Raw genomic sequence first — 25,774 nt, 5'->3', positions numbered from 1 at the left:
TATATATATATATAGTCTGTGGGCCATGGGAGCTCACAGTCTACTGGGCAGCTGATTGGCCCAGGCATATGTATTCCCGGCTCTGCCGGTGCAGATCCAGGGCTTTGCGTGCTATCATAAATTTCATGCCTATGTACGCGTATGTGCACACGGGTACTTATAAAAACTGTTTGTTGATAACCTGTGCTTGCAATCATGTGTTTGTACGTTTTAAGCAATGTCAGATTGACAGCCAAGTAAGCAGTCCAGTTGGGGTAACGTAAACAGATCTCATGACGCAATAGGTTGGGTCAGTGCCGGGTCAGAGTCAACCTAGACCTGCCTATATAATTAATGATCGGGTTCCTGTTTTGCTGGGTCTTGAAATGGAATCTCAAACCCTGACTCGGGTAATTTTAGTAAAATACTTTTTTTTTTGACAGAAGGAAAATACTTTTATTAAAACTACATATAAAATACTCGGGTCAAGTTCAACCTGAATATTATTTGGGTCAGAATCGGGTCGACCCAAATATTATTGGGGTCAGCATTTTGCATGCCCATACCCAGGAATTCGGGTTCGGGTCAGGTAGAATAACCCTGTAAAAAACGAGCTGTTGACAGCCTACTTATAGCACCAAATCCAGTGAAATTGAATTGAGTAGGGCCCACATTGATGAATTGTGGGCCAGCTACCGTGTGTACTGGATCACTGTGATACTAATTATGACAGTTCTGATAATTGGATCCGGTCACCAAGGATGCACATGAATGAATGCATGTGCGTGTCTCAATTAGGGACGTGAACAGTTCGGATTGAGATCTAATGTGACAAATTTCATGTTCGACTATTTGGATGTTGGCTAAACTAATTCTAATTGGGATTCAGATTTGGATGGTGAATTATCAGATCTGCTTTTTCATATATCTGTCAAGTTCAGAATATATTTGACGGATCCTCTAGCAAAAAATCAAAGTTATATCAGATATGGCCCAAACTTGCTCTAGTCTATACATCGGGGGCTCCCCTCGTCTACAGGAACAGCTAGTTCATGTCACCTTCTGTTGGGCAGGTTGAAAACCCAATGGTATAGTTGTAAAACTGATAGGGGTCGGTCTAACCCCAGCTTGCCTTGCAGAAAAAAAAAAGTTGCTCCAGGGGTGCGCAGGGAGAACTGATCAGGTCATATGTCATATGATGATCACCTGTCATATGCCGATCTTGACCATGGCACCTACATGATGCCACGTGGCCTTCAGCACTGAATTTTTCAAAATCAAAACCACAGACCGGGCTGGGCACATGGCTCAATCCAGGCCTTGAGATCACCAGTCAGGATTGATATATGATGGGGTCATATCATATGACCTGATACACCTTTGTAGGCATTGGATCAAGCAGCCCAGCCAAGCCCATTTGAGTGGAGTTTGGACTGGACACTTGAAGCTTGGAGCCTTGGACCCATCTTGGACAGGCCAGCCCGGCCCGGCCTGTCGGGCCACCCTTTAAAAGGCTTGCGCGGTGCACCGCGTGTATGGCCTGGATTGAAAGTTGGCAGGTGTGCGATCAGGTAAAACGTTTTATGTAAAACATTTAACCTAAAAATGGACACCTGTCTTGTCTTGTGGGTCTGAGAACTTCTTGGGGTTGCAAATAATTTGGAGTTTCAAAATAACACTTTAAAACACCATTTTACGTTATTCGCCCTCCTTTGGGCAACCCCGAACCCATCACACAACAGTATCACATGGTTAATTATTGTTCTGTTTTTCATGCATGCATATATGTCTGTGTAGTGGAGAAACTACATTATTCAAGTGGAAGAGTAAAGCAAAATCAGGACCGTCCCTTTCGCTTTAAGGATGAGAAAAGGAAAAAGATATGTTTGCCACCACCTTCATGATCCTTTGAAAGCCAAGCCATCTTATGATCCTTCACTTTTTGCCATTAATTTTTTCCTATTTTGATAAATCAAAGATCCTATTTTTTCACTGAATTATATATATAAATTCAGTGCAGATTCTTACCATATACTTCAACGAAATAATGGACCACACTTGTTTACCTTTGCTTCTAGTTTTGCTGATTGCAGTTCATGGAATCACAGAGCGAGCCGACGATCTCGGAGCTCTCGAACTCGAGACATGGAACAAAGAGGAAGAAGGAGGAGAGAAGTACGTATCACCAGTGTTGCAGAGCTATGGTGTTGGAAGAACCCTGGTGAATGTCGACAGTATGGGAGCTGTTGGTGATGGGGTCACAGATGACACTGAGGTACCACTATTGAAACTTACTTTTCTAGGCTAATAAACCAATATCCATTTCTAAAAAGAAATGTTGGGACTAAGCCTTCTTGGCACTTGATAATTGATATTACCACCTAACAACAACAATCAAAGGGAGGTCATATTTTTTATGGTTGTAAAACTATTAAGGTGCGTTTGATTGAAAGTGTATCAAGAGATCTGTTAACTGATCCATTATGTGTCCCCAACCAAACACATGACAGCATTCCATGAGCCCCACGGCAACAGAATGTAGGCCCCACTCAAAATGATGTCATGTGATTGGCTGGGGCACATAAGGGATCAATTAAGAGATCTCTTAGGGCACCTTAAACATACCACAGAAAAGGTGAGGTTTCTGCGAAAACATGCACTCCCATGCATTTCTGCAGGGTGCACCATGCCAACACAAACATCGGCTTACTTTCAACGATAACCCCCCCCCCCTCCATTCCCCGTGCCGTCGGCGGCGCAGAGTCCCCCTAGTAGTGTTTGATTACCTCGAATCTCAAAAGGATCTAATGTGGCATGGAGAGGAACTATGCACTCAGATCCAAGATAATCAAATGGTGTCTCTCAGATGATCCTTACTAATCAAATGTTGTATCACAGAGTTTGCTACTGTAGAGTGAGGCCATTTAGGGCTATATAATCAAATGGGTTCCTTATCATAAAAAAACATAAATAAATAAATAAATAAAAGCTATATAACTCAATTAATTCAAACAAACCCTAACTTGGTGAACTGCATCTTACTGAACTTGGATACAAATAACGAGCAGTTTTTACCAACTCAAGAGACCTTGTCTTCACCTGTTCCGGCAGGACTAATAATCTCAAGCCAAACCGACAGGGCTCAGCTTATCTGGTAGGAGCAGCTAATGCACGCCACCTTGTGTTGGGACGTTGCAAGTTCGAATCCTAATGATATTGTTGTGTAACTGGTAGGGGCCTCTGCCTAACCCTAGCTTGCCTTAAAAAAAAAATCTCAAGCCAAGCTTGTGTGGTGCAACTGAACAATACATAATTAAAATCTTTGAATGAACGGGTCTAGTTGATCAAGCCAAAGACCAACTCTTTGGGTGTCCACTTGACTAACTGAAGTCTTGACTTTGTCCAACTCAAGTCTAGACTCACGGCTCGAGCGACTTCAAAGTCGATATGAGCTTTTGACTATAGTACTAACTCTATGGATTTGCTGCATGTTCAAAACAGGCATTTGTGGAAGCGTGGAAGATGGCATGCAACATATCGAACTCTGTGCTACTGGTGCCAGAGAGGAGGACTTACTTGGTCAAAGCAGCGAGGTTTAGAGGGCCGTGTGCTGACAACTTGATTGTTCAGGTAGTTTCCAGAAATCACTTGCCAATTTCCACCTGATTTGCAAATATTTTTAGATGATGGCCACCAAATTGTGTGCATTCCTTAAAAAATCACTCAATTTTTTCACCAGGAAAAAAAGTCATCAGTAGCCCTTACACGTTCTTCAATTTCTAAACAATTCTTCAATTTCTAAACAACCCCTCATTGCCAAACAAGGAGACCAACAACGTGTTTAGAGTTTAAACCAAATGGGGGCTTCTGAAAATTCCAGTTTTAGGTTTCAAACTTGGAGCATACAATTTTGTTTTCTTCATATTACCATATTTCCGGAGTCAATAATTTTATATGAGGAGCCACTGAACTCAATCATTTGTTGTTAGTCTCTATTAAGGTCTACTCCGTAGAGGTACTCAAATTGGTCAATGATCAATTTTTAGGTTTTGTCGTAAACTGGATTGGCTTTTAAAACTTGTAATTTTGTGCAAGAAAATTGGTATTTTTCCTGTTAATTGAAAATGACAAGAAAATAAAGGCAAACCCATGGAGAGTTGATTTAGTTTAGAGAAAGGTAGAACCATGGCCAGATCCTGCTTAAAACGAATCTTGGTGTTGGTTTGGTATGGGTTAAGATCCCACTGGATCTAGCCAGGTCAACCTGGATAGGAGCCAACTTGCATATGTCCAAGACCACCTACAACCAATACTATATATCTCTCTCTTTCTCTCAATAAAAAGAATAAATAAATAGATCTGGACCTGGATCCAACAAGATCTGACCCAAGCTCAATCCACCTACAAATTTTGTATGCTTTTCTGCGACCCATATGCTTCAAAACCCATGGGCTACATCTGTCACAATTGATGCAGTATTAAATGGTTATGATCACGAGCCAATCTAAATTCTGAACATGTTAACAGATTGCAGGAGAAATTGTAGCACCAGATGAGCCCAGTGATTGGGATCCTAAGAACCCTAGAACTTGGATTGTGTTCTCCAGCTTGGAAGGTGTGACTTTTCAAGGTGGAGGCATCATCAATGGTTCAGGCAACAAATGGTGGGGGTCTTCCTGCAAGATCAACAAGACCAACGTAATTCTCTCTCCACTTCTTGCCTTTTTTTATATATAGGCAGTTATTGCCATTTCATTCACTTTAAATGAGCTGTGCACACAGGTCATGTGACACTTTTGAAGCAGGGCTGCCGATAGGTGCACCCAAACCCACCCAAAATAATAATCAATGCCACTTTGGGTTCAGGTTATGTCTTTGGTGGAGAAAATGGAAGCCTAGACCAGACCCATATAAGTATTTAGAATATATCTTTTACACAAAAATACATACGAAAACATACTGGGATGAGTCGGATATCTTAAGATGGGTTCCATTCAACCCGAATAATATTCGAGTTGGAAATCTGACAAATATCAGCACGAATAAAAATATACAATAGATACAAAAGTACATAAAAATGTAAATATTATGAAAAATATTAGAAAAACACCACTGTGGCGGTCGCCCACATGGCCAGCGGGTGGTTGTGAGGGGGTTGAGATGAAGACACCGGATCAAACTTCGCTGGCCGCAGGTGTGTCTATAGATTAAAGGTGGGCCACGTAAGGAATGGTGGTCGTGGGGCCCCACCCGGGGTTTTCCTCACTTCGATAAGGGTTCCTCACAGTGTTGTGAGAGGCGTACTCCTCAGTACCTGAAGGGTACGCTTCAGAGGCGAAGCGCACGCTGAAGGTACTGAGGCGTTGCAGTGATGCGCCTAAGGTAAATATATAAAAAAAATCTGATTATTTGCAGATGGGGTTTCAGCTTTCCAAATCTGATCATTAAACAAAGGTCGTTCTGATGCAGTCGAATACGTATTAATGGTATTATTGGGGTTTCAGCTTTCCAAGGCTCGTTTACCACGGATACTTGAGAGCAAGGTCGTTGTGAGAGGCGTACGCCTCAGAGGCAAAGCGCAGGCTCAACGCCTCGCTTCACCTCATCGCATTTAACAACCTTGGTTCCTCATCATAAAAAAAAATACTAGAAAAACTAGTTTTTGTCACATTAATGTTGTGATAAAAAACACACTATTTTCAAAATAAGAGACATTCTGAGACCATTGTTTTTAGTTGTACTTTGAAAATATTGCGACATTTTCAAAATATTTTCAATCTTTGTAACGCATACCAAATTCAGCCCATGGCCTGGCGTGAAATAAAAATGCACTACAGAGATTTTGAAGGCAGTATTACATAATTTAACATCTGGCAAAATTCCAGATGGAACTAGATTTTAAGGTGTAACTAAGCTCACTTGATTTATTTTCAAAAAAATGGATCGTATTGGGTCGGATCTCTATTTTAGAACCAACATACTTTTCTTGGATGCATATCTTAAAATATGATATGAAAGTGTAACCACATGAAATTTCGTCTTATCTGATTAGATCTTTTTTTTTATTTGGACCTGGATCTAGATTAATACTTTTGTAATAAAATGCTTGTTTCCAGTGTTTAACCTCATCCAGTGTCTACATAGAAGATTTGGATAGAGATTCAACCCTACCTCACCAGATCTCATTCAGATCCAAATTCGGGTTTTGACCTATTGCGTAAAATTTAGATCCATACAGCCACAGTCCAGATTGTGCCAATCTATCAATCACCTTAGTTGTAATAGCTTTTTTGCAGAAGTTCCATCCTCACATTAATTCATTGTACAAGTGGTATCATGGTAAAGTGGGCTTGACTTTTGCATTTGATTCTTAACCACCCCATAACTGCTCTTTTGTAACGGCTTTTAACTTCTAAGAAAGCAATATTTTTTGCTTGGTTTCTCTTTTGCAGCCTTGCAGGCAAGCTCCGACTGTAAGATCTCTCTCTCTCTCTCTCTCTCTCTCTCTCTCTCATCCATGCATGAGCATTGCAATTGAACCATAATGCCTGCTAACTACTGAGGCTTGCCCGGACAGGCATTTACAATTGACATGAGCTCTGCAGTGAGAGTGAGCAACCTAAACTTCAAGAATAGCCAGCAGATCCACTTCACAATCTCGCGTTCCAATGTAATCCGCGTATCGGAAATCGATATCCAGGCTCCAGGCAACAGCCCCAACACTGATGGCATCCATATAAGTGACTCCACCAACATTGTAATCCAAAACACCAAAATTAGAACAGGTTTGTGATATTCAATCAACCAACTATACAATGAAAGTCTATTCACTTCGGCCACGGCAGGGTCACCCAGCTGGTTAGGGCAAGCATCAAGATGTCCAGAGACCTCGAACATCATGAGTTCGATTTTCCCTAGGATCAAAAGTACTCAAGTTCTTACCTGGTCTAGTCTTGGGGATCATGAGAACTGGACCTCATCACCACTCTCATAAAAGCCTCTTTTTCTTCTTTTTCTTTTTGAATTAGTGTGGAGAAATCACTGCTGGTTTGAACAGCCGATTAAGAGTCAAGAGGCATCATATTGACCTGCACTTGAGTCTGTGTCCACAATGTAAAACTCTACGGCGACTCTCCCTCGGACTACCAGGAATGGTTTTCCATTTGGCGTAGGCCTTACAGCAAAGGCACGCACCTTGGGTATCGTACTCTCGACCTCTTTCAACTTGAAAGCCTTAAGACAATCCACCTAGCTCGGTGTTTGAAACCCTTCTGGGCCATTCTCACAAGCCTATATCCAAAAACATGGGGTTTATGACTATGTGAATAACAGTCAAATACACAATATATCCCCACAGACTCAAATAGCTAAATTGTTCATGCCAGCTTTAGAGGCAGCAGATTGCCTGTCTTGATCAAGTTAATCAAAATGAAAGGTGTATCCCAATTTTATTTAAAAGTATTCAATAGAGAAAACAACTATTGTAATCTCACAAGGATGAGGATAAATCATATTGGCTGCTTTCAGGGGATGACTGTATCTCCATTGTCAACGGCACCTCAAATATCAAGATGAAGAACATTGTGTGTGGACCAGGACACGGGATCAGGTACCATTATACTTCCTTAATATATGTCCATGCTCTCAACCAGTTACAAATCTCGATCTAGGGTTTTCTCCAGAAAGGGAAAAATTTGTGAGATTTAGAAAAAAAGGGGGTGCAGATATAGAGAAAATCTCGCAACATATAGAACATTTTAAAACGTACATAAATAAAAACAAATGTATACAATAATGTTAAGATATTCTGTGATTTAATGTGCGTTTGAAGCATTGCATTCAGATGATTCCAGATATTACAACGTGTGCCGGTTTTTGTCATTTGGTTAGAATTAGGAAATGTCTTCTGTTTTTCCCTCTTGTTAGCAAGCTGGCTTTTATCAGTTCCCTGCCGTATCACTAATTTAAAAAAAAAAAGGAATGGAAAAAACAATTGTTAGGGTTGGTAAATAATTAAAGGCAATGAGAGAGACCACATTTGCCAAATGTTTCCAAAAATTTCAAAAGCTCGCTTCAAATTTAGGGTTGGTAAAGAAGCCAAGCTTGAGGTATTTAAAACTCAAGTCATGTTTGTGGCAAGTTAACATGTTTACAAAACTACATTCTTTAAAAGCTAAAAGTAATACAATTTGATCTCTAAATTATTTAACTCACTACAAGAATGTTGATCATTATTCACATACAATAAGCATCAGTGACAACTTTTACTAATGGATACTCCAACTCGAGATGTCTCATTTACCAAAACAAACATTGTTTCAAAGCTTGAAAAAAAGTTTTGAAGTTTAGACTGATCGTTTGCAAGCCTAATGCTTCAACCATTCATTGGAACAATACACCAAATAATGTAGATAATTCTGAAATATATTTACTACTACTTAACAACCATTTGTTGAAGCTCCTTTTTTTTTTTGAACTTTTTAGTTAGGTTGGGAAACCAACCCCTCCCCCTTTCAAATCACCAATTGCACATTGGTAGGCCTCTAGTTGATAATACCCTTGATGTCCCCTTTGGCCATTCGAGGGTATACTCAAGTTCAACCTTGTAGCAAGGAGACGTCTCCCGTGATTTTAGAATTATAATCATCCTATGTGAAGTAGTAGACAAAAGGATCGCTCCTAAATCCTACAGAAATTGATACCTTAGTGTAGCTACAAAACTAAAAAACTATGAAAAATATGAACTTAATAAAAAATTAAAAGAAAAACACTAAAAATATCTCACAATTCATTCATCTCTGTCGTTTCTGTCTCTCTACAATGAATATTTATAAAGAAGAGAGGAAAACCATAGATATGGTATTAAATAAGATCTTAAACTAAGATTCAAACTAAATAATTATAAAAAATCAAATAATAAAAATGAATTTGAATTGACCATATGGACCCGGTAGCATCTTGCTCATGCTCCTACATTATTCTCCACGAGTTGAAAAAGGCTTGTCCTCCCGCTTTCATTTTTTTTCAATTCCACTCTACTGCTCAAATCATGCATGTACAATGTACAATAGGAATAATGCTATGCTCCTCAAACCAAGGATAAGAAGCATGACCCACTCAGAGAAGTGTAAAAAACCCAGATATGCTCTTCCCAAACCAACCATAATCATCCATTATGCATATACGTAGAAAGAAATCAAATGACACATCCAATACACGAATACTCCAATGTGAGGTATCCATAACTCCATGCTCCTTATGTAGATGTTGATCCATAATGATATTTTGGATTAGGGAAAAGTTTGGATATGGTTTAAGGAACTTGGGTATAGGGTACTTTTGGATCTGGGTACTAGTTACAATTTGAGGGGATTTATGATACACTAGATCCAATGGGTTTTGGGTATAAGGATATTGGTCTTGGGTATTGTGTAAGATAAGGGAAATCTTACTTTGGTTTGGACATAATTGGGTTTGGTTATCAAGGATTTGAATTTAGATATAAGAAGGTTCACTTTGGATTGGATCTAACAAGTTTTGGTGCAAGTTCAATTTGCCCACTGACGGCAAGCTCGCCCTGCCGCTTAGTGACAAGCACAATCTGGATGGGTTGGGGTTATTCTTACCCAAACACGGGTGGCATACTCCCATCCATCATCGATCGTCCGTAGATGGGCTAGTACCACCCACCAGCCAGTGATGACCTGCGGGAGGCTCGATCGTCAACCATGGCCCCTCCCCAAGCCCTAACAAGTCTGATGGGGGAGGCCCACTCTTACCCTAACACGAGTGAGGTGCTCCTATCCAATGACAAGCTCGGTTTAAACAGGTCTGGGCCCGGTTGAGGGCCAATTTCCACCTTTCGAGGTCGAGTCTGATTCGGTTTTCAACCAGATCAAGCCCAAACCTAGTATTTTGGTCCAATTAATATTGAACTAACTCAAACTTAGCCTAATTGAGCCCGAACAGAGCTCCAACTTGGTTTTGGATCGGGTCAAAACCAAACCTCCTTGATCAGGTTTAAACCAAAACTATTATCCTCCAAACCCAAACCAGACTGTCTTACTCTATTTCGAGTTCGATGACTCATAATCTACCTAATTTGGTCTTGATCCAACTGGATCTTAACTAAGCTCATTATCCAGACCACTTGAACCCCAACTCAAACAATGATCCATACTTAAACCATGCCCAAATCCAGCCTTATTGTTACCAAGCCTAACTCATTTCTACTTCACATCATCCACCTAAGCCTACCCATCCTAAACTCAACTCTCTTGTTGGGCCTTTTCAAGCCCGTAATAACCCACAGGCCTCAAGATCCCAATCAACTAAGATCCAACACAAGCAAACCAACACCTATGAATTCAAAGCAGAGTTTCATGGTCCATTGGATGTAAAAATATTCTTTGATTGGTCCTATGCAATGTGGTTCTACTTTGAGTACCGTTATGTTCTAGAGCATCGTAGGGTTCTCTTGGCAACAAGACGACTTCCAAGTTCAACTCAGGTGTGGTGAGATGAGTTATAGAAATTAAGATTGAGAGAACCAAGGTTTGATAAATGTTCAAACATGAGAGGCAACGTTTGATACAAATGAGGTTCGTACTTAATTCGAACCTACCCATGATTTTTCTAAAGACTCATATTCAATTAAAGAAGATTTGGATGAAGATAATGAGTCCAAATCCATTTTATTGGAACCCTAAAACCCATTTTAGATTTTAAAGTCCATTGACCCAATCATCTGGCAGATGGTTACAGGACAAGGTTTGGCTGGTGGCCAGTCTCACGACCGTCTGGTGGTCGATTGGAAACCAATTAGTGCATTTAAATTCTGCCTTGGTGATCTTTCTGTACATCTCAATCAGATTCGAATCGCGGAAAGGAAGGTAACCAGAGAGCATCACAAATAATATCACCCCACAAGACCAAATGTCAGCTTTTGCCTCCATCATAACCCTTCTTGCTAATTACCTCCGGGGCGACATAAGCTGGAGTTCCACACGTCGTATGGAGTAACCCATCTTGCCGTTTCGATTCTGCAAGAGCGCTCAACCAGAAATCTGAAATCTGAAGGTCACCATTCTCATCCAACTAAAGGTTTTCAGGTCCCCGTGATAAACAGCTCTGCTATGGCAAAAATCCACAGCACCGATCAGCTGTTGGAAATACTTCATGGCCATGTCCTCTTTGAGCCTACCCTTTGCCACCTTATTGAAGAGCTCACCTCCCTTGACGTATTCCATCACAAAATAGATCCTGATTTTGCTCGCCATGACCTCATAGAGCTGAACAATATTTGGGTGTCTCACCAATCTCATCACAGATATCTCTCTTTTGATCTGGTCCATCACCCCCACCCTTATGACCTCTATATCGATCATCTTAATAGCAACGCTTTGCTCTGTTTTTATATTCCTGGCCAAGAATACTTTAGCAAAGGCAACAATCGACCCAATTCATACCTTTGCAACAATACAGTGCCCTTGTTCTCCATCCTTGTCCTCTAACAGGAAAATCTAATCAAGCACACGCTGAATACAGATACTGTCTATATATATATTAATAAAGTTAAAACAACCCTAGAAGGAATTAGCTTTTGAAGTGTTCAATTCCCAGACATTTGGTGGGTTTTTATTACGTTAGAAAAAACATTATTAGGCTCCAAATATCATTTTTTTCATCAAAAACACATTATCCAGGTAATCGACCATGACCAACACATTTATTAGGTCCAAACTGCAAAAAAAACAAGTGTTTTAATTTAGCAGGTACCCATTTCTCTCTCTCTCTATATATATATAGAGAGAGTAGGGGTGGCAAAATCTGACCCGACCCGCCAACCTGCTTCTTAGCCAGGTTAGGGTTTGGCTTAAACGGGTTCGTGTGGGTCGACCCGCCTAACCGTTTTATTAAAAGGGTCGTGTTTGTGTTAAGGGTATGCCAACCCGCCAACCTGTTTAATAAACGGGTTAGGCGGGTGGGTCAACCCGTTTACACGAACCCGTCAACCCACAACCCGAGTCCCACTAAATACACTAACATGAATCCTATTATGGTAATCGGGTCCCATCACCAAGACCGGCAGCTTCTTGAGTGAGATTTCGGCCGATGACAGCCCTGTCGGAACCCTAATCTCTCACCCGAAGCTGACAATGGCGTGCTTCCTCACTGAAAAGGCACTCCTCGCGTGGATCTCGACACCAGAGAATAGGCCATTGATCACGCCAACAAACGATCTTGATGCCACCGTCGCATTGCTCGGCTGCGACCACTCCTCCGTTCTCGCAGAACCCTAGCCGGAGACGATCGGCCGATCCTCAGCCGTTGTTCTCCTCCAAGAGGCCGTTTACCTCCAAACCCTTGCTCGTCTTCCGGTCAAAAAAAGGCGCTGGGATCATCGGAGAATCCGATCGACGGTGATCTGGCTGTCTCCTTGATGAAGAAATCGTTGGCCCGGGGGTTGAACCGGACGAAGAACTTGGGGTTGCGGCCGCCGCGGAGGAGGTCGAACTCGGCGCTCATGGAGAGCGGGGAGGTAGCGGGGGAGCCGAAGGGGCCGATGCTGGTCTTGACGACGAGGCGGAAGGTGTTGGAGGGGTCGTTGAGGCGGTATGAGAGGCGGACGGAGGGACCGACGTCGAAGGCGATTGCGAGGCTCATGCAGAGCTCGGCGGCAGAATCTTCGACCGAGACCCATTTATTAAACGGGTTAACCATGTCGTGTCAGGTTACCCGTTTAATAAATGGGTCGTGTTCATGTTTGCCACATCCGACCCATTTAATAAACGGGTCGTGTTCATGTTGAGGTATGCTGACCGGTCAACCCGTCGACCCGACCCGATTGCCACCCCTAATATAGAGTAATCAGTATGCGGTAAATGGAGTGTGCTAAATGAAACATGCTAATTAAATGAGTTTTTTAACATTTATTGTTTTATTTTTAAATTTTAACTGTACAGAGCTACTTGATTTTATAGGGATCAGCAGTGAGTTTTTATAACGTTCAAAAAATCAATGGTTCAAAATCTTTTTAAAATTTGTAGGCTCTAAATATCTCTTTTTTCATAAAAAACACATGATCGTATGGATTCCTCGTAAGATTATTCATGGCCAACACATAACTGCAAAAAACACCAAAAAAATAGAAAACCCCGTTTAACACTTACCCATTTCTATCTATCTATCTATCTATCTATATATATATATATATATATAGTCTGTGGGCCATGGGAGCTCACAGTCTACTGGGCAGCTGATTGGCCCAGGCATATGTATTCCCGGCTCTGCCGGTGCAGATCCAGGGCTTTGCGTGCTATCATAAATTTCATGCCTATGTACGCGTATGTGCACACGGGTACTTATAAAAACTGTTTGTTGATAACCTGTGCTTGCAATCATGTGTTTGTACGTTTTAAGCAATGTCAGATTGACAGCCAAGTAAGCAGTCCAGTTGGGGTAACGTAAACAGATCTCATGACGCAATAGGTTGGGTCAGTGCCGGGTCAGAGTCAACCTAGACCTGCCTATATAATTAATGATCGGGTTCCTGTTTTGCTGGGTCTTGAAATGGAATCTCAAACCCTGACTCGGGTAATTTTAGTAAAATACTTTTTTTTTTGACAGAAGGAAAATACTTTTATTAAAACTACATATAAAATACTCGGGTCAAGTTCAACCTGAATATTATTTGGGTCAGAATCGGGTCGACCCAAATATTATTGGGGTCAGCATTTTGCATGCCCATACCCAGGAATTCGGGTTCGGGTCAGGTAGAATAACCCTGTAAAAAACGAGCTGTTGACAGCCTACTTATAGCACCAAATCCAGTGAAATTGAATTGAGTAGGGCCCACATTGATGAATTGTGGGCCAGCTACCGTGTGTACTGGATCACTGTGATACTAATTATGACAGTTCTGATAATTGGATCCGGTCACCAAGGATGCACATGAATGAATGCATGTGCGTGTCTCAATTAGGGACGTGAACAGTTCGGATTGAGATCTAATGTGACAAATTTCATGTTCGACTATTTGGATGTTGGCTAAACTAATTCTAATTGGGATTCAGATTTGGATGGTGAATTATCAGATCTGCTTTTTCATATATCTGTCAAGTTCAGAATATATTTGACGGATCCTCTAGCAAAAAATCAAAGTTATATCAGATATGGCCCAAACTTGCTCTAGTCTATACATCGGGGGCTCCCCTCGTCTACAGGAACAGCTAGTTCATGTCACCTTCTGTTGGGCAGGTTGAAAACCCAATGGTATAGTTGTAAAACTGATAGGGGTCGGTCTAACCCCAGCTTGCCTTGCAGAAAAAAAAAAGTTGCTCCAGGGGTGCGCAGGGAGAACTGATCAGGTCATATGTCATATGATGATCACCTGTCATATGCCGATCTTGACCATGGCACCTACATGATGCCACGTGGCCTTCAGCACTGAATTTTTCAAAATCAAAACCACAGACCGGGCTGGGCACATGGCTCAATCCAGGCCTTGAGATCACCAGTCAGGATTGATATATGATGGGGTCATATCATATGACCTGATACACCTTTGTAGGCATTGGATCAAGCAGCCCAGCCAAGCCCATTTGAGTGGAGTTTGGACTGGACACTTGAAGCTTGGAGCCTTGGACCCATCTTGGACAGGCCAGCCCGGCCCGGCCTGTCGGGCCACCCTTTAAAAGGCTTGCGCGGTGCACCGCGTGTATGGCCTGGATTGAAAGTTGGCAGGTGTGCGATCAGGTAAAACGTTTTATGTAAAACATTTAACCTAAAAATGGACACCTGTCTTGTCTTGTGGGTCTGAGAACTTCTTGGGGTTGCAAATAATTTGGAGTTTCAAAATAACACTTTAAAACACCATTTTACGTTATTCGCCCTCCTTTGGGCAACCCCGAACCCATCACACAACAGTATCACATGGTTAATTATTGTTCTGTTTTTCATGCATGCATATATGTCTGTGTAGTGGAGAAACTACATTATTCAAGTGGAAGAGTAAAGCAAAATCAGGACCGTCCCTTTCGCTTTAAGGATGAGAAAAGGAAAAAGATATGTTTGCCACCACCTTCATGATCCTTTGAAAGCCAAGCCATCTTATGATCCTTCACTTTTTGCCATTAATTTTTTCCTATTTTGATAAATCAAAGATCCTATTTTTTCACTGAATTATATATATAAATTCAGTGCAGATTCTTACCATATACTTCAACGAAATAATGGACCACACTTGTTTACCTTTGCTTCTAGTTTTGCTGATTGCAGTTCATGGAATCACAGAGCGAGCCGACGATCTCGGAGCTCTCGAACTCGAGACATGGAACAAAGAGGAAGAAGGAGGAGAGAAGTACGTATCACCAGTGTTGCAGAGCTATGGTGTTGGAAGAACCCTGGTGAATGTCGACAGTATGGGAGCTGTTGGTGATGGGGTCACAGATGACACTGAGGTACCACTATTGAAACTTACTTTTCTAGGCTAATAAACCAATATCCATTTCTAAAAAGAAATGTTGGGACTAAGCCTTCTTGGCACTTGATAATTGATATTACCACCTAACAACAACAATCAAAGGGAGGTCATATTTTTTATGGTTGTAAAACTATTAAGGTGCGTTTGATTGAAAGTGTATCAAGAGATCTGTTAACTGATCCATTATGTGTCCCCAACCAAACACATGACAGCATTCCATGAGCCCCACGGCAACAGAATGTAGGCCCCACTCAAAATGATGTCATGTGATTGGCTGGGGCACATAAGGGATCAATTAAGAGATCTCTTAGGGCACCTTAAACATACCACAGAAAAGGTGAGGTTTCTGCGAAAACATGCACTCCCATGCATTTCTGCAGGGTGCACCATGCCAACACAAACATCGGCTTACTTTCAACGATAACCCCCCCCCCCTCCATTCCCCGTGCCGTCGGCGGCGCAGAGTCCCCCTAGTAGTGTTTGATTACCTCGAATCTCAAAAGGATCTAATGTGGCATGGAGAGGAACTATGCACTCAGATCCAAGATAATCAAATGGTGTCTCTCAGATGATCCTTACTAATCAAATGTTGTATCACAGAGTTTGCTACTGTAGAGTGAGGCCATTTAGGGCTATATAATCAAATGGGTTCCTTATCATAAAAAAACATAAATAAATAAATAAATAAAAGCTATATAACTCAATTAATTCAAACAAACCCTAACTTGGTGAACTGCATCTTACTGAACTTGGATACAAATAACGAGCAGTTTTTACCAACTCAAGAGACCTTGTCTTCACCTGTTCCGGCAGGACTAATAATCTCAAGCCAAACCGACAGGGCTCAGCTTATCTGGTAGGAGCAGCTAATGCACGCCACCTTGTGTTGGGACGTTGCAAGTTCGAATCCTAATGATATTGTTGTGTAACTGGTAGGGGCCTCTGCCTAACCCTAGCTTGCCTTAAAAAAAAAATCTCAAGCCAAGCTTGTGTGGTGCAACTGAACAATACATAATTAAAATCTTTGAATGAACGGGTCTAGTTGATCAAGCCAAAGACCAACTCTTTGGGTGTCCACTTGACTAACTGAAGTCTTGACTTTGTCCAACTCAAGTCTAGACTCACGGCTCGAGCGACTTCAAAGTCGATATGAGCTTTTGACTATAGTACTAACTCTATGGATTTGCTGCATGTTCAAAACAGGCATTTGTGGAAGCGTGGAAGATGGCATGCAACATATCGAACTCTGTGCTACTGGTGCCAGAGAGGAGGACTTACTTGGTCAAAGCAGCGAGGTTTAGAGGGCCGTGTGCTGACAACTTGATTGTTCAGGTAGTTTCCAGAAATCACTTGCCAATTTCCACCTGATTTGCAAATATTTTTAGATGATGGCCACCAAATTGTGTGCATTCCTTAAAAAATCACTCAATTTTTTCACCAGGAAAAAAAGTCATCAGTAGCCCTTACACGTTCTTCAATTTCTAAACAATTCTTCAATTTCTAAACAACCCCTCATTGCCAAACAAGGAGACCAACAACGTGTTTAGAGTTTAAACCAAATGGGGGCTTCTGAAAATTCCAGTTTTAGGTTTCAAACTTGGAGCATACAATTTTGTTTTCTTCATATTACCATATTTCCGGAGTCAATAATTTTATATGAGGAGCCACTGAACTCAATCATTTGTTGTTAGTCTCTATTAAGGTCTACTCCGTAGAGGTACTCAAATTGGTCAATGATCAATTTTTAGGTTTTGTCGTAAACTGGATTGGCTTTTAAAACTTGTAATTTTGTGCAAGAAAATTGGTATTTTTCCTGTTAATTGAAAATGACAAGAAAATAAAGGCAAACCCATGGAGAGTTGATTTAGTTTAGAGAAAGGTAGAACCATGGCCAGATCCTGCTTAAAACGAATCTTGGTGTTGGTTTGGTATGGGTTAAGATCCCACTGGATCTAGCCAGGTCAACCTGGATAGGAGCCAACTTGCATATGTCCAAGACCACCTACAACCAATACTATATATCTCTCTCTTTCTCTCAATAAAAAGAATAAATAAATAGATCTGGACCTGGATCCAACAAGATCTGACCCAAGCTCAATCCACCTACAAATTTTGTATGCTTTTCTGCGACCCATATGCTTCAAAACCCATGGGCTACATCTGTCACAATTGATGCAGTATTAAATGGTTATGATCACGAGCCAATCTAAATTCTGAACATGTTAACAGATTGCAGGAGAAATTGTAGCACCAGATGAGCCCAGTGATTGGGATCCTAAGAACCCTAGAACTTGGATTGTGTTCTCCAGCTTGGAAGGTGTGACTTTTCAAGGTGGAGGCATCATCAATGGTTCAGGCAACAAATGGTGGGGGTCTTCCTGCAAGATCAACAAGACCAACGTAATTCTCTCTCCACTTCTTGCCTTTTTTTATATATAGGCAGTTATTGCCATTTCATTCACTTTAAATGAGCTGTGCACACAGGTCATGTGACACTTTTGAAGCAGGGCTGCCGATAGGTGCACCCAAACCCACCCAAAATAATAATCAATGCCACTTTGGGTTCAGGTTATGTCTTTGGTGGAGAAAATGGAAGCCTAGACCAGACCCATATAAGTATTTAGAATATATCTTTTACACAAAAATACATACGAAAACATACTGGGATGAGTCGGATATCTTAAGATGGGTTCCATTCAACCCGAATAATATTCGAGTTGGAAATCTGACAAATATCAGCACGAATAAAAATATACAATAGATACAAAAGTACATAAAAATGTAAATATTATGAAAAATATTAGAAAAACACCACTGTGGCGGTCGCCCACATGGCCAGCGGGTGGTTGTGAGGGGGTTGAGATGAAGACACCGGATCAAACTTCGCTGGCCGCAGGTGTGTCTATAGATTAAAGGTGGGCCACGTAAGGAATGGTGGTCGTGGGGCCCCACCCGGGGTTTTCCTCACTTCGATAAGGGTTCCTCACAGTGTTGTGAGAGGCGTACTCCTCAGTACCTGAAGGGTACGCTTCAGAGGCGAAGCGCACGCTGAAGGTACTGAGGCGTTGCAGTGATGCGCCTAAGGTAAATATATAAAAAAAATCTGATTATTTGCAGATGGGGTTTCAGCTTTCCAAATCTGATCATTAAACAAAGGTCGTTCTGATGCAGTCGAATACGTATTAATGGTATTATTGGGGTTTCAGCTTTCCAAGGCTCGTTTACCACGGATACTTGAGAGCAAGGTCGTTGTGAGAGGCGTACGCCTCAGAGGCAAAGCGCAGGCTCAACGCCTCGCTTCACCTCATCGCATTTAACAACCTTGGTTCCTCATCATCAAAAAAAATACTAGAAAAACTAGTTTTTGTCACATTAATGTTGTGATAAAAAACACACTATTTTCAAAATAAGAGACATTCTGAGACCATTGTTTTTAGTTGTACTTTGAAAATATTGCGACATTTTCAAAATATTTTCAATCTTTGTAACGCATACCAAATTCAGCCCATGGCCTGGCGTGAAATAAAAATGCACTACAGAGATTTTGAAGGCAGTATTACATAATTTAACATCTGGCAAAATTCCAGATGGAACTAGATTTTAAGGTGTAACTAAGCTCACTTGATTTATTTTCAAAAAAATGGATCGTATTGGGTCGGATCTCTATTTTAGAACCAACATACTTTTCTTGGATGCATATCTTAAAATATGATATGAAAGTGTAACCACATGAAATTTCGTCTTATCTGATTAGATCTTTTTTTTTATTTGGACCTGGATCTAGATTAATACTTTTGTAATAAAATGCTTGTTTCCAGTGTTTAACCTCATCCAGTGTCTACATAGAAGATTTGGATAGAGATTCAACCCTACCTCACCAGATCTCATTCAGATCCAAATTCGGGTTTTGACCTATTGCGTAAAATTTAGATCCATACAGCCACAGTCCAGATTGTGCCAATCTATCAATCACCTTAGTTGTAATAGCTTTTTTGCAGAAGTTCCATCCTCACATTAATTCATTGTACAAGTGGTATCATGGTAAAGTGGGCTTGACTTTTGCATTTGATTCTTAACCACCCCATAACTGCTCTTTTGTAACGGCTTTTAACTTCTAAGAAAGCAATATTTTTTGCTTGGTTTCTCTTTTGCAGCCTTGCAGGCAAGCTCCGACTGTAAGATCTCTCTCTCTCTCTCTCTCTCTCTCTCTCTCTCATCCATGCATGAGCATTGCAATTGAACCATAATGCCTGCTAACTACTGAGGCTTGCCCGGACAGGCATTTACAATTGACATGAGCTCTGCAGTGAGAGTGAGCAACCTAAACTTCAAGAATAGCCAGCAGATCCACTTCACAATCTCGCGTTCCAATGTAATCCGCGTATCGGAAATCGATATCCAGGCTCCAGGCAACAGCCCCAACACTGATGGCATCCATATAAGTGACTCCACCAACATTGTAATCCAAAACACCAAAATTAGAACAGGTTTGTGATATTCAATCAACCAACTATACAATGAAAGTCTATTCACTTCGGCCACGGCAGGGTCACCCAGCTGGTTAGGGCAAGCATCAAGATGTCCAGAGACCTCGAACATCATGAGTTCGATTTTCCCTAGGATCAAAAGTACTCAAGTTCTTACCTGGTCTAGTCTTGGGGATCATGAGAACTGGACCTCATCACCACTCTCATAAAAGCCTCTTTTTCTTCTTTTTCTTTTTGAATTAGTGTGGAGAAATCACTGCTGGTTTGAACAGCCGATTAAGAGTCAAGAGGCATCATATTGACCTGCACTTGAGTCTGTGTCCACAATGTAAAACTCTACGGCGACTCTCCCTCGGACTACCAGGAATGGTTTTCCATTTGGCGTAGGCCTTACAGCAAAGGCACGCACCTTGGGTATCGTACTCTCGACCTCTTTCAACTTGAAAGCCTTAAGACAATCCACCTAGCTCGGTGTTTGAAACCCTTCTGGGCCATTCTCACAAGCCTATATCCAAAAACATGGGGTTTATGACTATGTGAATAACAGTCAAATACACAATATATCCCCACAGACTCAAATAGCTAAATTGTTCATGCCAGCTTTAGAGGCAGCAGATTGCCTGTCTTGATCAAGTTAATCAAAATGAAAGGTGTATCCCAATTTTATTTAAAAGTATTCAATAGAGAAAACAACTATTGTAATCTCACAAGGATGAGGATAAATCATATTGGCTGCTTTCAGGGGATGACTGTATCTCCATTGTCAACGGCACCTCAAATATCAAGATGAAGAACATTGTGTGTGGACCAGGACACGGGATCAGGTACCATTATACTTCCTTAATATATGTCCATGCTCTCAACCAGTTACAAATCTCGATCTAGGGTTTTCTCCAGAAAGGGAAAAATTTGTGAGATTTAGAAAAAAAGGGGGTGCAGATATAGAGAAAATCTCGCAACATATAGAACATTTTAAAACGTACATAAATAAAAACAAATGTATACAATAATGTTAAGATATTCTGTGATTTAATGTGCGTTTGAAGCATTGCATTCAGATGATTCCAGATATTACAACGTGTGCCGGTTTTTGTCATTTGGTTAGAATTAGGAAATGTCTTCTGTTTTTCCCTCTTGTTAGCAAGCTGGCTTTTATCAGTTCCCTGCCGTATCACTAATTTAAAAAAAAAAAGGAATGGAAAAAACAATTGTTAGATCATAATCAAAAGAGACCGGTCCCCAATTTGGAGGCATGTCCTTCCACAATGAAGCCCAAGCCCAGCTTACCAATGACAGCGAGTTCATTACAAATACGTGCACCAACAAATTATTTTTGTTAAACAGCAGAAACATAAAAGACCAACATAGATTTATACATGTACTATCTATTTGGAAGCATTTGCTTAGTTCAAGGAACTGCTTCCAAAAGGAAATTTTCAGAATATCAACACAAATCATAAACGCACGCACACACACAGGAACAATGACAAATGTCTGCGATATTTTGAAAATAAAACAGCAAAACACACAAAATGGTTGCTGTTTTACATTGCTAAAATATCACAACAGTTTCAAAATATCATGATATTATGTTTTCAATGAAAATATCATGATTTCAACATGATATTTATGTTTTTAATGGCTGTTTACATGAATAAAACTTATTATTTAAATTTTTATGTATTTTGTATTGGTTCTTCCTTTTTACCTTTTTTCTTCATAATTTTTTTTATTAATTCATCTTTCCAATAGTTCGCTAACAAAAACACAAGAAATTTAAAAAAATTCAATTTCTCATGAGAACTTATGTTGTCATTATTTCCCGGCTTTAAACTTTCCTCACTATGGCTGCAAATAAGGGCCTGACCTGAACAAAGTTGCATACCTCATTCCTTATATGCCGCTAACTCTTAACAGATAATTTTAACTTTATTTCACCACAGCATTGGGAGCCTTGGAAAAGACAACTCAACAGCAGCGGTCACTGGTGTGGTTCTGGATACTGCAGTTCTTACAGAGACCACAAATGGTGTCAGGATCAAAACATGGCAGGTAATTAATGTACCACAAGACATTTTTTTTCCAAATCAAATCCAGACCAAGCAATGAAAAGGAGAAACTCCAAAGAATAACTAAGCCCATCTCCAATCTCTGAACACCAACTTAACAAGTTGGAAACTACTACTGAAACTTGACCATTGCCACCATTCTTATGCCTTGGTAACTCACCAAATTGGCTTTGCAACATAAGCCTTGAACAGAGTATCTTAAATTGATATGTGCTTCGCAGTTGTCCTAAAACAAATGATGGTTTCTGAACAGGGAGGATCAGGTTATGTTAGAGCAGTAAGGTTCCAGAATGTTCAGATGAACAATGTTGACAACCCAATCGTCGTAGACCAGTTCTATTGTGATTCATCAACTCCTTGTAAGAACCAGGTGAGTCCATAGCTTGAGCCTAGCTTTTTCATACTGATCGTACAAGTACAATACTAATAACACTTTATGACTGCATTTTCATGCACAAACCTACACAACTAGAAGTCATAACTCGATACACATTTAATGATTTAAACATTCGATACATATAACTCGCTGGCATTTTCTATATACGAGCAGAAGCATGTTTTCTCTAGGGTAGCTCTATAGAAACGATCTTTTTTGAAGAACATGACCTAAGATAACATAGGCAGAGCTTTTCTTCAGAAGTGGTCCTATAATCCTATTTGGCATTAGCCTGTTACCTGTCATGGGGGATGCTAAATGTTAAGATCCCCCAGTCCAATGAGATTATTCTGCTATACTTCAACAGCTCAACTAAAATCAAAGGTAAATAAAAGCTTTAAGCATTTGGGAACACCTGCCACCAAACCAACCCTGTTTGTTTTATATATCTTGGTGGTATAGCACAAGATAACTATAACTACCGTTGGCTAGCCCATAAATCCCACAGATCGACAAGTAATAAATTTTTTCCTTCAACCTGACCAGGCAAATAGCATCCCCCAAAACCTAACCACTAAATGAGATAGCAATTGATGATTTCATTCAACAGCAAGTTGCATTTTACCTGACTTTGACGGTTTTTTGAAAGCCAACCAATCATCTTCATCACTGCGAGAAGATTGTGAGATCCAACATGTCCACCTTGGAATAAAAGAAACTGGTTTACAATATCAAAAATACAGCTTAGCCACAATCACACAAACTGATCCAACAAACTAATGGCTCTAAAATAGCACAGAGAAATATCACTGTTAATGACAAGATAGATACCCGTAAAACATATTTAATGGTATCTAGTATCAAATAATGAAGTTAGCTAGTGATTTGGATATTTAGTTTTTCTGTTTCTATAATGTTCACTCATCATACCTTTCTTACTTGAACTGAACTGACAAAGAAACTATTCTATTTTATACCTAACTACCAGACATCAGCAGTAAGTGTGAGTCAGGTGATGTATATAAACATCAGTGGAACTTCGAGAACCCCAAATGCTATCAAGTTTGCATGCAGTGACACCGTACCATGCAGCAAACTCTTTCTGGCTAACATCTATCTTGAGAGAAACAACGGTACAGCAGAGACCTTCTGCAACAGTGTCAATGGATTCAAATATGGGCTTGTCATTCCATCTGTTGATTGCCTACAAGGCCATGACAAGAGCCACAGCCATGATAGTTCAGATGAAGATACAAGGAGAGCCCCTCAGATCATCCATTCAGAGTTATAATTAACTTCCCAGCAAACACCAAAATGTATGAGATACAAATTCAAGGAACCTGCTTTTTGTAGCATCATACTGGACCATGAGTTTCAGGGAATGATGGCTGCTAATGTAACAGAGCAACTATTGCATAAACAGTTGAACTGAGGTTTCATAAGCCTGATTTGAGTAATATCAGGAATCATAAGCAAGGAGACTGGCATCAGAACCTAAGAAATCCAAAACAATATGTAACTAAGAAACTAGCCGCAATGAAGAAACATAAGTATCAGAAAGTTCACTGACATCATAATGACGAAATTCATACATAGAAGGGGCAGTTTTCATCCTAATCAAGGCTTTCAACACCTGCTACTCCCAGACTAGGAAAATTCTTCAGTCTTCATTTCCAACTATTAGCATGATATATTATGCAGTAGCACAATAGGATAATTTTGTCATGTCAGAAACCTGCTTTTCATATGCTGTTACTCTTTTTCCACCGATACAAGTCTATAAGTACGTAAGATATTTAAGTAGAAGTTGGAATTATGCGTAAATAAACAAATACTTTGTGTACTCTAAGAAACGACCAATAGAAAAAGATGCAAGAGATTGATTGCCAAAGCTTTTATTTCTGATAAATATTGATTAGGTCTCAAAGCTTAATTGTGATGGGTTCTACAATTGAATGCACAGGCTATCTTTGGCAGATACATGAGCCGAGAAAGTTTCCCTGACCATACATCAACCAATCATATATACAAATAGCTAAAAGAAAATAAGGTAGGGTTTCCTAAAAACAAAATGGTTCTGGAAACTTAGTTGGAATCTTCCAAATAGTTGAAGCCCTATTACCCCAATTCTATGTCACATCAATATGGCTGCAGATGCAGGGATATGGCCATTTCGGTGGAGTTTTCCACTGAAAGTAGTATAAAAAGCGGATACATTGTAGGAGTAACAATGGAAAATCTGTCATATAGCACCAATTCTACATCCTCTACAACAGAATTATGGCAAATAAACAAAAAGACTCAACAACTCTGAATAGAAAGTCGAAAATGACTAACAGAAAACCCTCAATGTTAGCTACTATTCTCATTCTCATATAAACACTTTTTGCTTAGAAAGAAATAAAGGCAAGTGGGAGCCTTTGGTGAATTTGAAAAGACAGACAATTTGCAAAAACTGTGCCACAACAAGTAACTGCATAAACTGGCCCAATCATGTACAATGGAGTCCAGTTTGACACCATGCCAGTCAGACTACAGACTAGTAGGATGAATGCCTAGATAGACAAATCCAAAATATCTTTGGATGACCTGAAACCAATTTGCAAATCAATCCACTGTATGAAGGAGTATTTTCTTGTCTTCTTCCTGAGTTTGAACGAATCCCTAAAAAGGGGAACTATATTAAAAAAAAGAAAAAAACTCTAATACTTCTGAACAACCAGGATCTGCATGGAAGACCCTCAAAATCAATGGACGACTCAATGATAATACCGATTGACAAACAGATGCAAAATGGCTTCCTGATTTCCGGAAAGGAGAAGCCAATGGTGACATTTTCAACCACCACTAGATGTATTTGAAATCCACTTAGGCTTTCCTAATTCTTCAGAGGCATCAAGAAAGTTCTCTGATCCTACCTACACAAGAGAACCACCTAACAAGATCTCTTGAATGTTGATTTTGATGACCCAAGTCTTTAACAGTGTTTGAACAGTCAACAAACAAAGGCACTCCTCAAGCGGACATGATTCAACTAAGTTTACCAAGAATTGATAAACATGATTACTGACTTCAAAATGAAGAAAAAAAATAGAGGCAAAAAAAAGTGCCAAACGTGAGGACTCTTGGAATAAGGATGTAAAGTTTGAGGAAAAAAGTGATTGCTTAAGATACCGTGTCAGCTTATTCATAATTCACAAATCTGAATTGCATGTCACAATCTACAAATTAAGGTGGTACATGCACTCATATCATGTCGGCAATGCACTCCAGTGTTTAAAAAAATCACTTGATACCAAATTAGCTGGAAAAAAGCAAATTGATGCCATCCATTAAGGTGCTCATAATTGCCAATCAGTGCCAGCTGAAAGGGGAGTTG

At 40.3% G+C, this 25,774-nt stretch overlaps 2 protein-coding genes and 1 pseudogene across 2 annotated transcripts; 2 read left to right on the top strand and 1 right to left on the bottom strand.

The window, feature by feature from the left end:
• Nucleotides 1-2,026: 2,026 nt before the first annotated feature.
• LOC149833941 (putative polygalacturonase At1g80170) lies at nt 2,027-7,649 on the top strand. The gene is made up of 6 exons (XM_090009238.1): nt 2,027-2,254; nt 3,481-3,609; nt 4,507-4,677; nt 6,432-6,452; nt 6,557-6,764; nt 7,507-7,649. Exons 1-6 carry the CDS (start codon nt 2,027-2,029, stop codon nt 7,647-7,649), a joined length of 900 nt encoding a protein of 299 aa, XP_089865364.1.
• Nucleotides 7,650-9,474: 1,825 nt separating this feature from the next.
• Nucleotides 9,475-11,479, bottom strand: LOC149833940 (CBL-interacting protein kinase 18-like; annotated as a pseudogene).
• Nucleotides 11,480-15,212: 3,733 nt separating this feature from the next.
• Nucleotides 15,213-23,686, top strand: LOC149833939 (putative polygalacturonase At1g80170). The gene is made up of 9 exons (XM_090009237.1): nt 15,213-15,440; nt 16,667-16,795; nt 17,693-17,863; nt 19,618-19,638; nt 19,743-19,950; nt 20,693-20,774; nt 21,894-22,002; nt 22,273-22,389; nt 23,384-23,686. The coding sequence occupies exons 1-9, from the start codon at nt 15,213-15,215 to the stop codon at nt 23,684-23,686; spliced, it is 1,368 nt and encodes a 455-aa protein (XP_089865363.1).
• The last annotated feature ends 2,088 nt before the right edge of the window (nt 23,687-25,774 follow it).

Source organism: Nuphar pumila, chromosome 6 (assembly GCF_984573655.1).
Source record: "Nuphar pumila chromosome 6, dmNupPumi1.hap1.1, whole genome shotgun sequence".
Classification (NCBI taxonomy): domain Eukaryota; kingdom Viridiplantae; phylum Streptophyta; class Magnoliopsida; order Nymphaeales; family Nymphaeaceae; genus Nuphar; species Nuphar pumila.
The sequence above is the reverse complement of the archived record's forward strand: the minus strand, read 5'-3'. Positions and strand labels throughout refer to the sequence as shown.

Bases quoted from the DNA above. Each gene is read 5' to 3' on its own strand.
- LOC149833941 (XM_090009238.1), top strand. From the start codon at position 2,027: ATGGACCACACTTGTTTACCTTTGCTTCTAGTTTTGCTGATTGCAGTT. The intron at 4,678-6,431 runs GTAATTCTCTCT...TCTCTTTTGCAG, and splicing joins GCAAGATCAACAAGACCAAC to CCTTGCAGGCAAGCTCCGAC. The intron at 6,765-7,506 runs GTTTGTGATATT...GGCTGCTTTCAG, and splicing joins AAACACCAAAATTAGAACAG to GGGATGACTGTATCTCCATT.
- LOC149833939 (XM_090009237.1), top strand. From the start codon at position 15,213: ATGGACCACACTTGTTTACCTTTGCTTCTAGTTTTGCTGATTGCAGTT. The intron at 19,951-20,692 runs GTTTGTGATATT...GGCTGCTTTCAG, and splicing joins AAACACCAAAATTAGAACAG to GGGATGACTGTATCTCCATT. The intron at 20,775-21,893 runs GTACCATTATAC...ATTTCACCACAG, and splicing joins GGACCAGGACACGGGATCAG to CATTGGGAGCCTTGGAAAAG.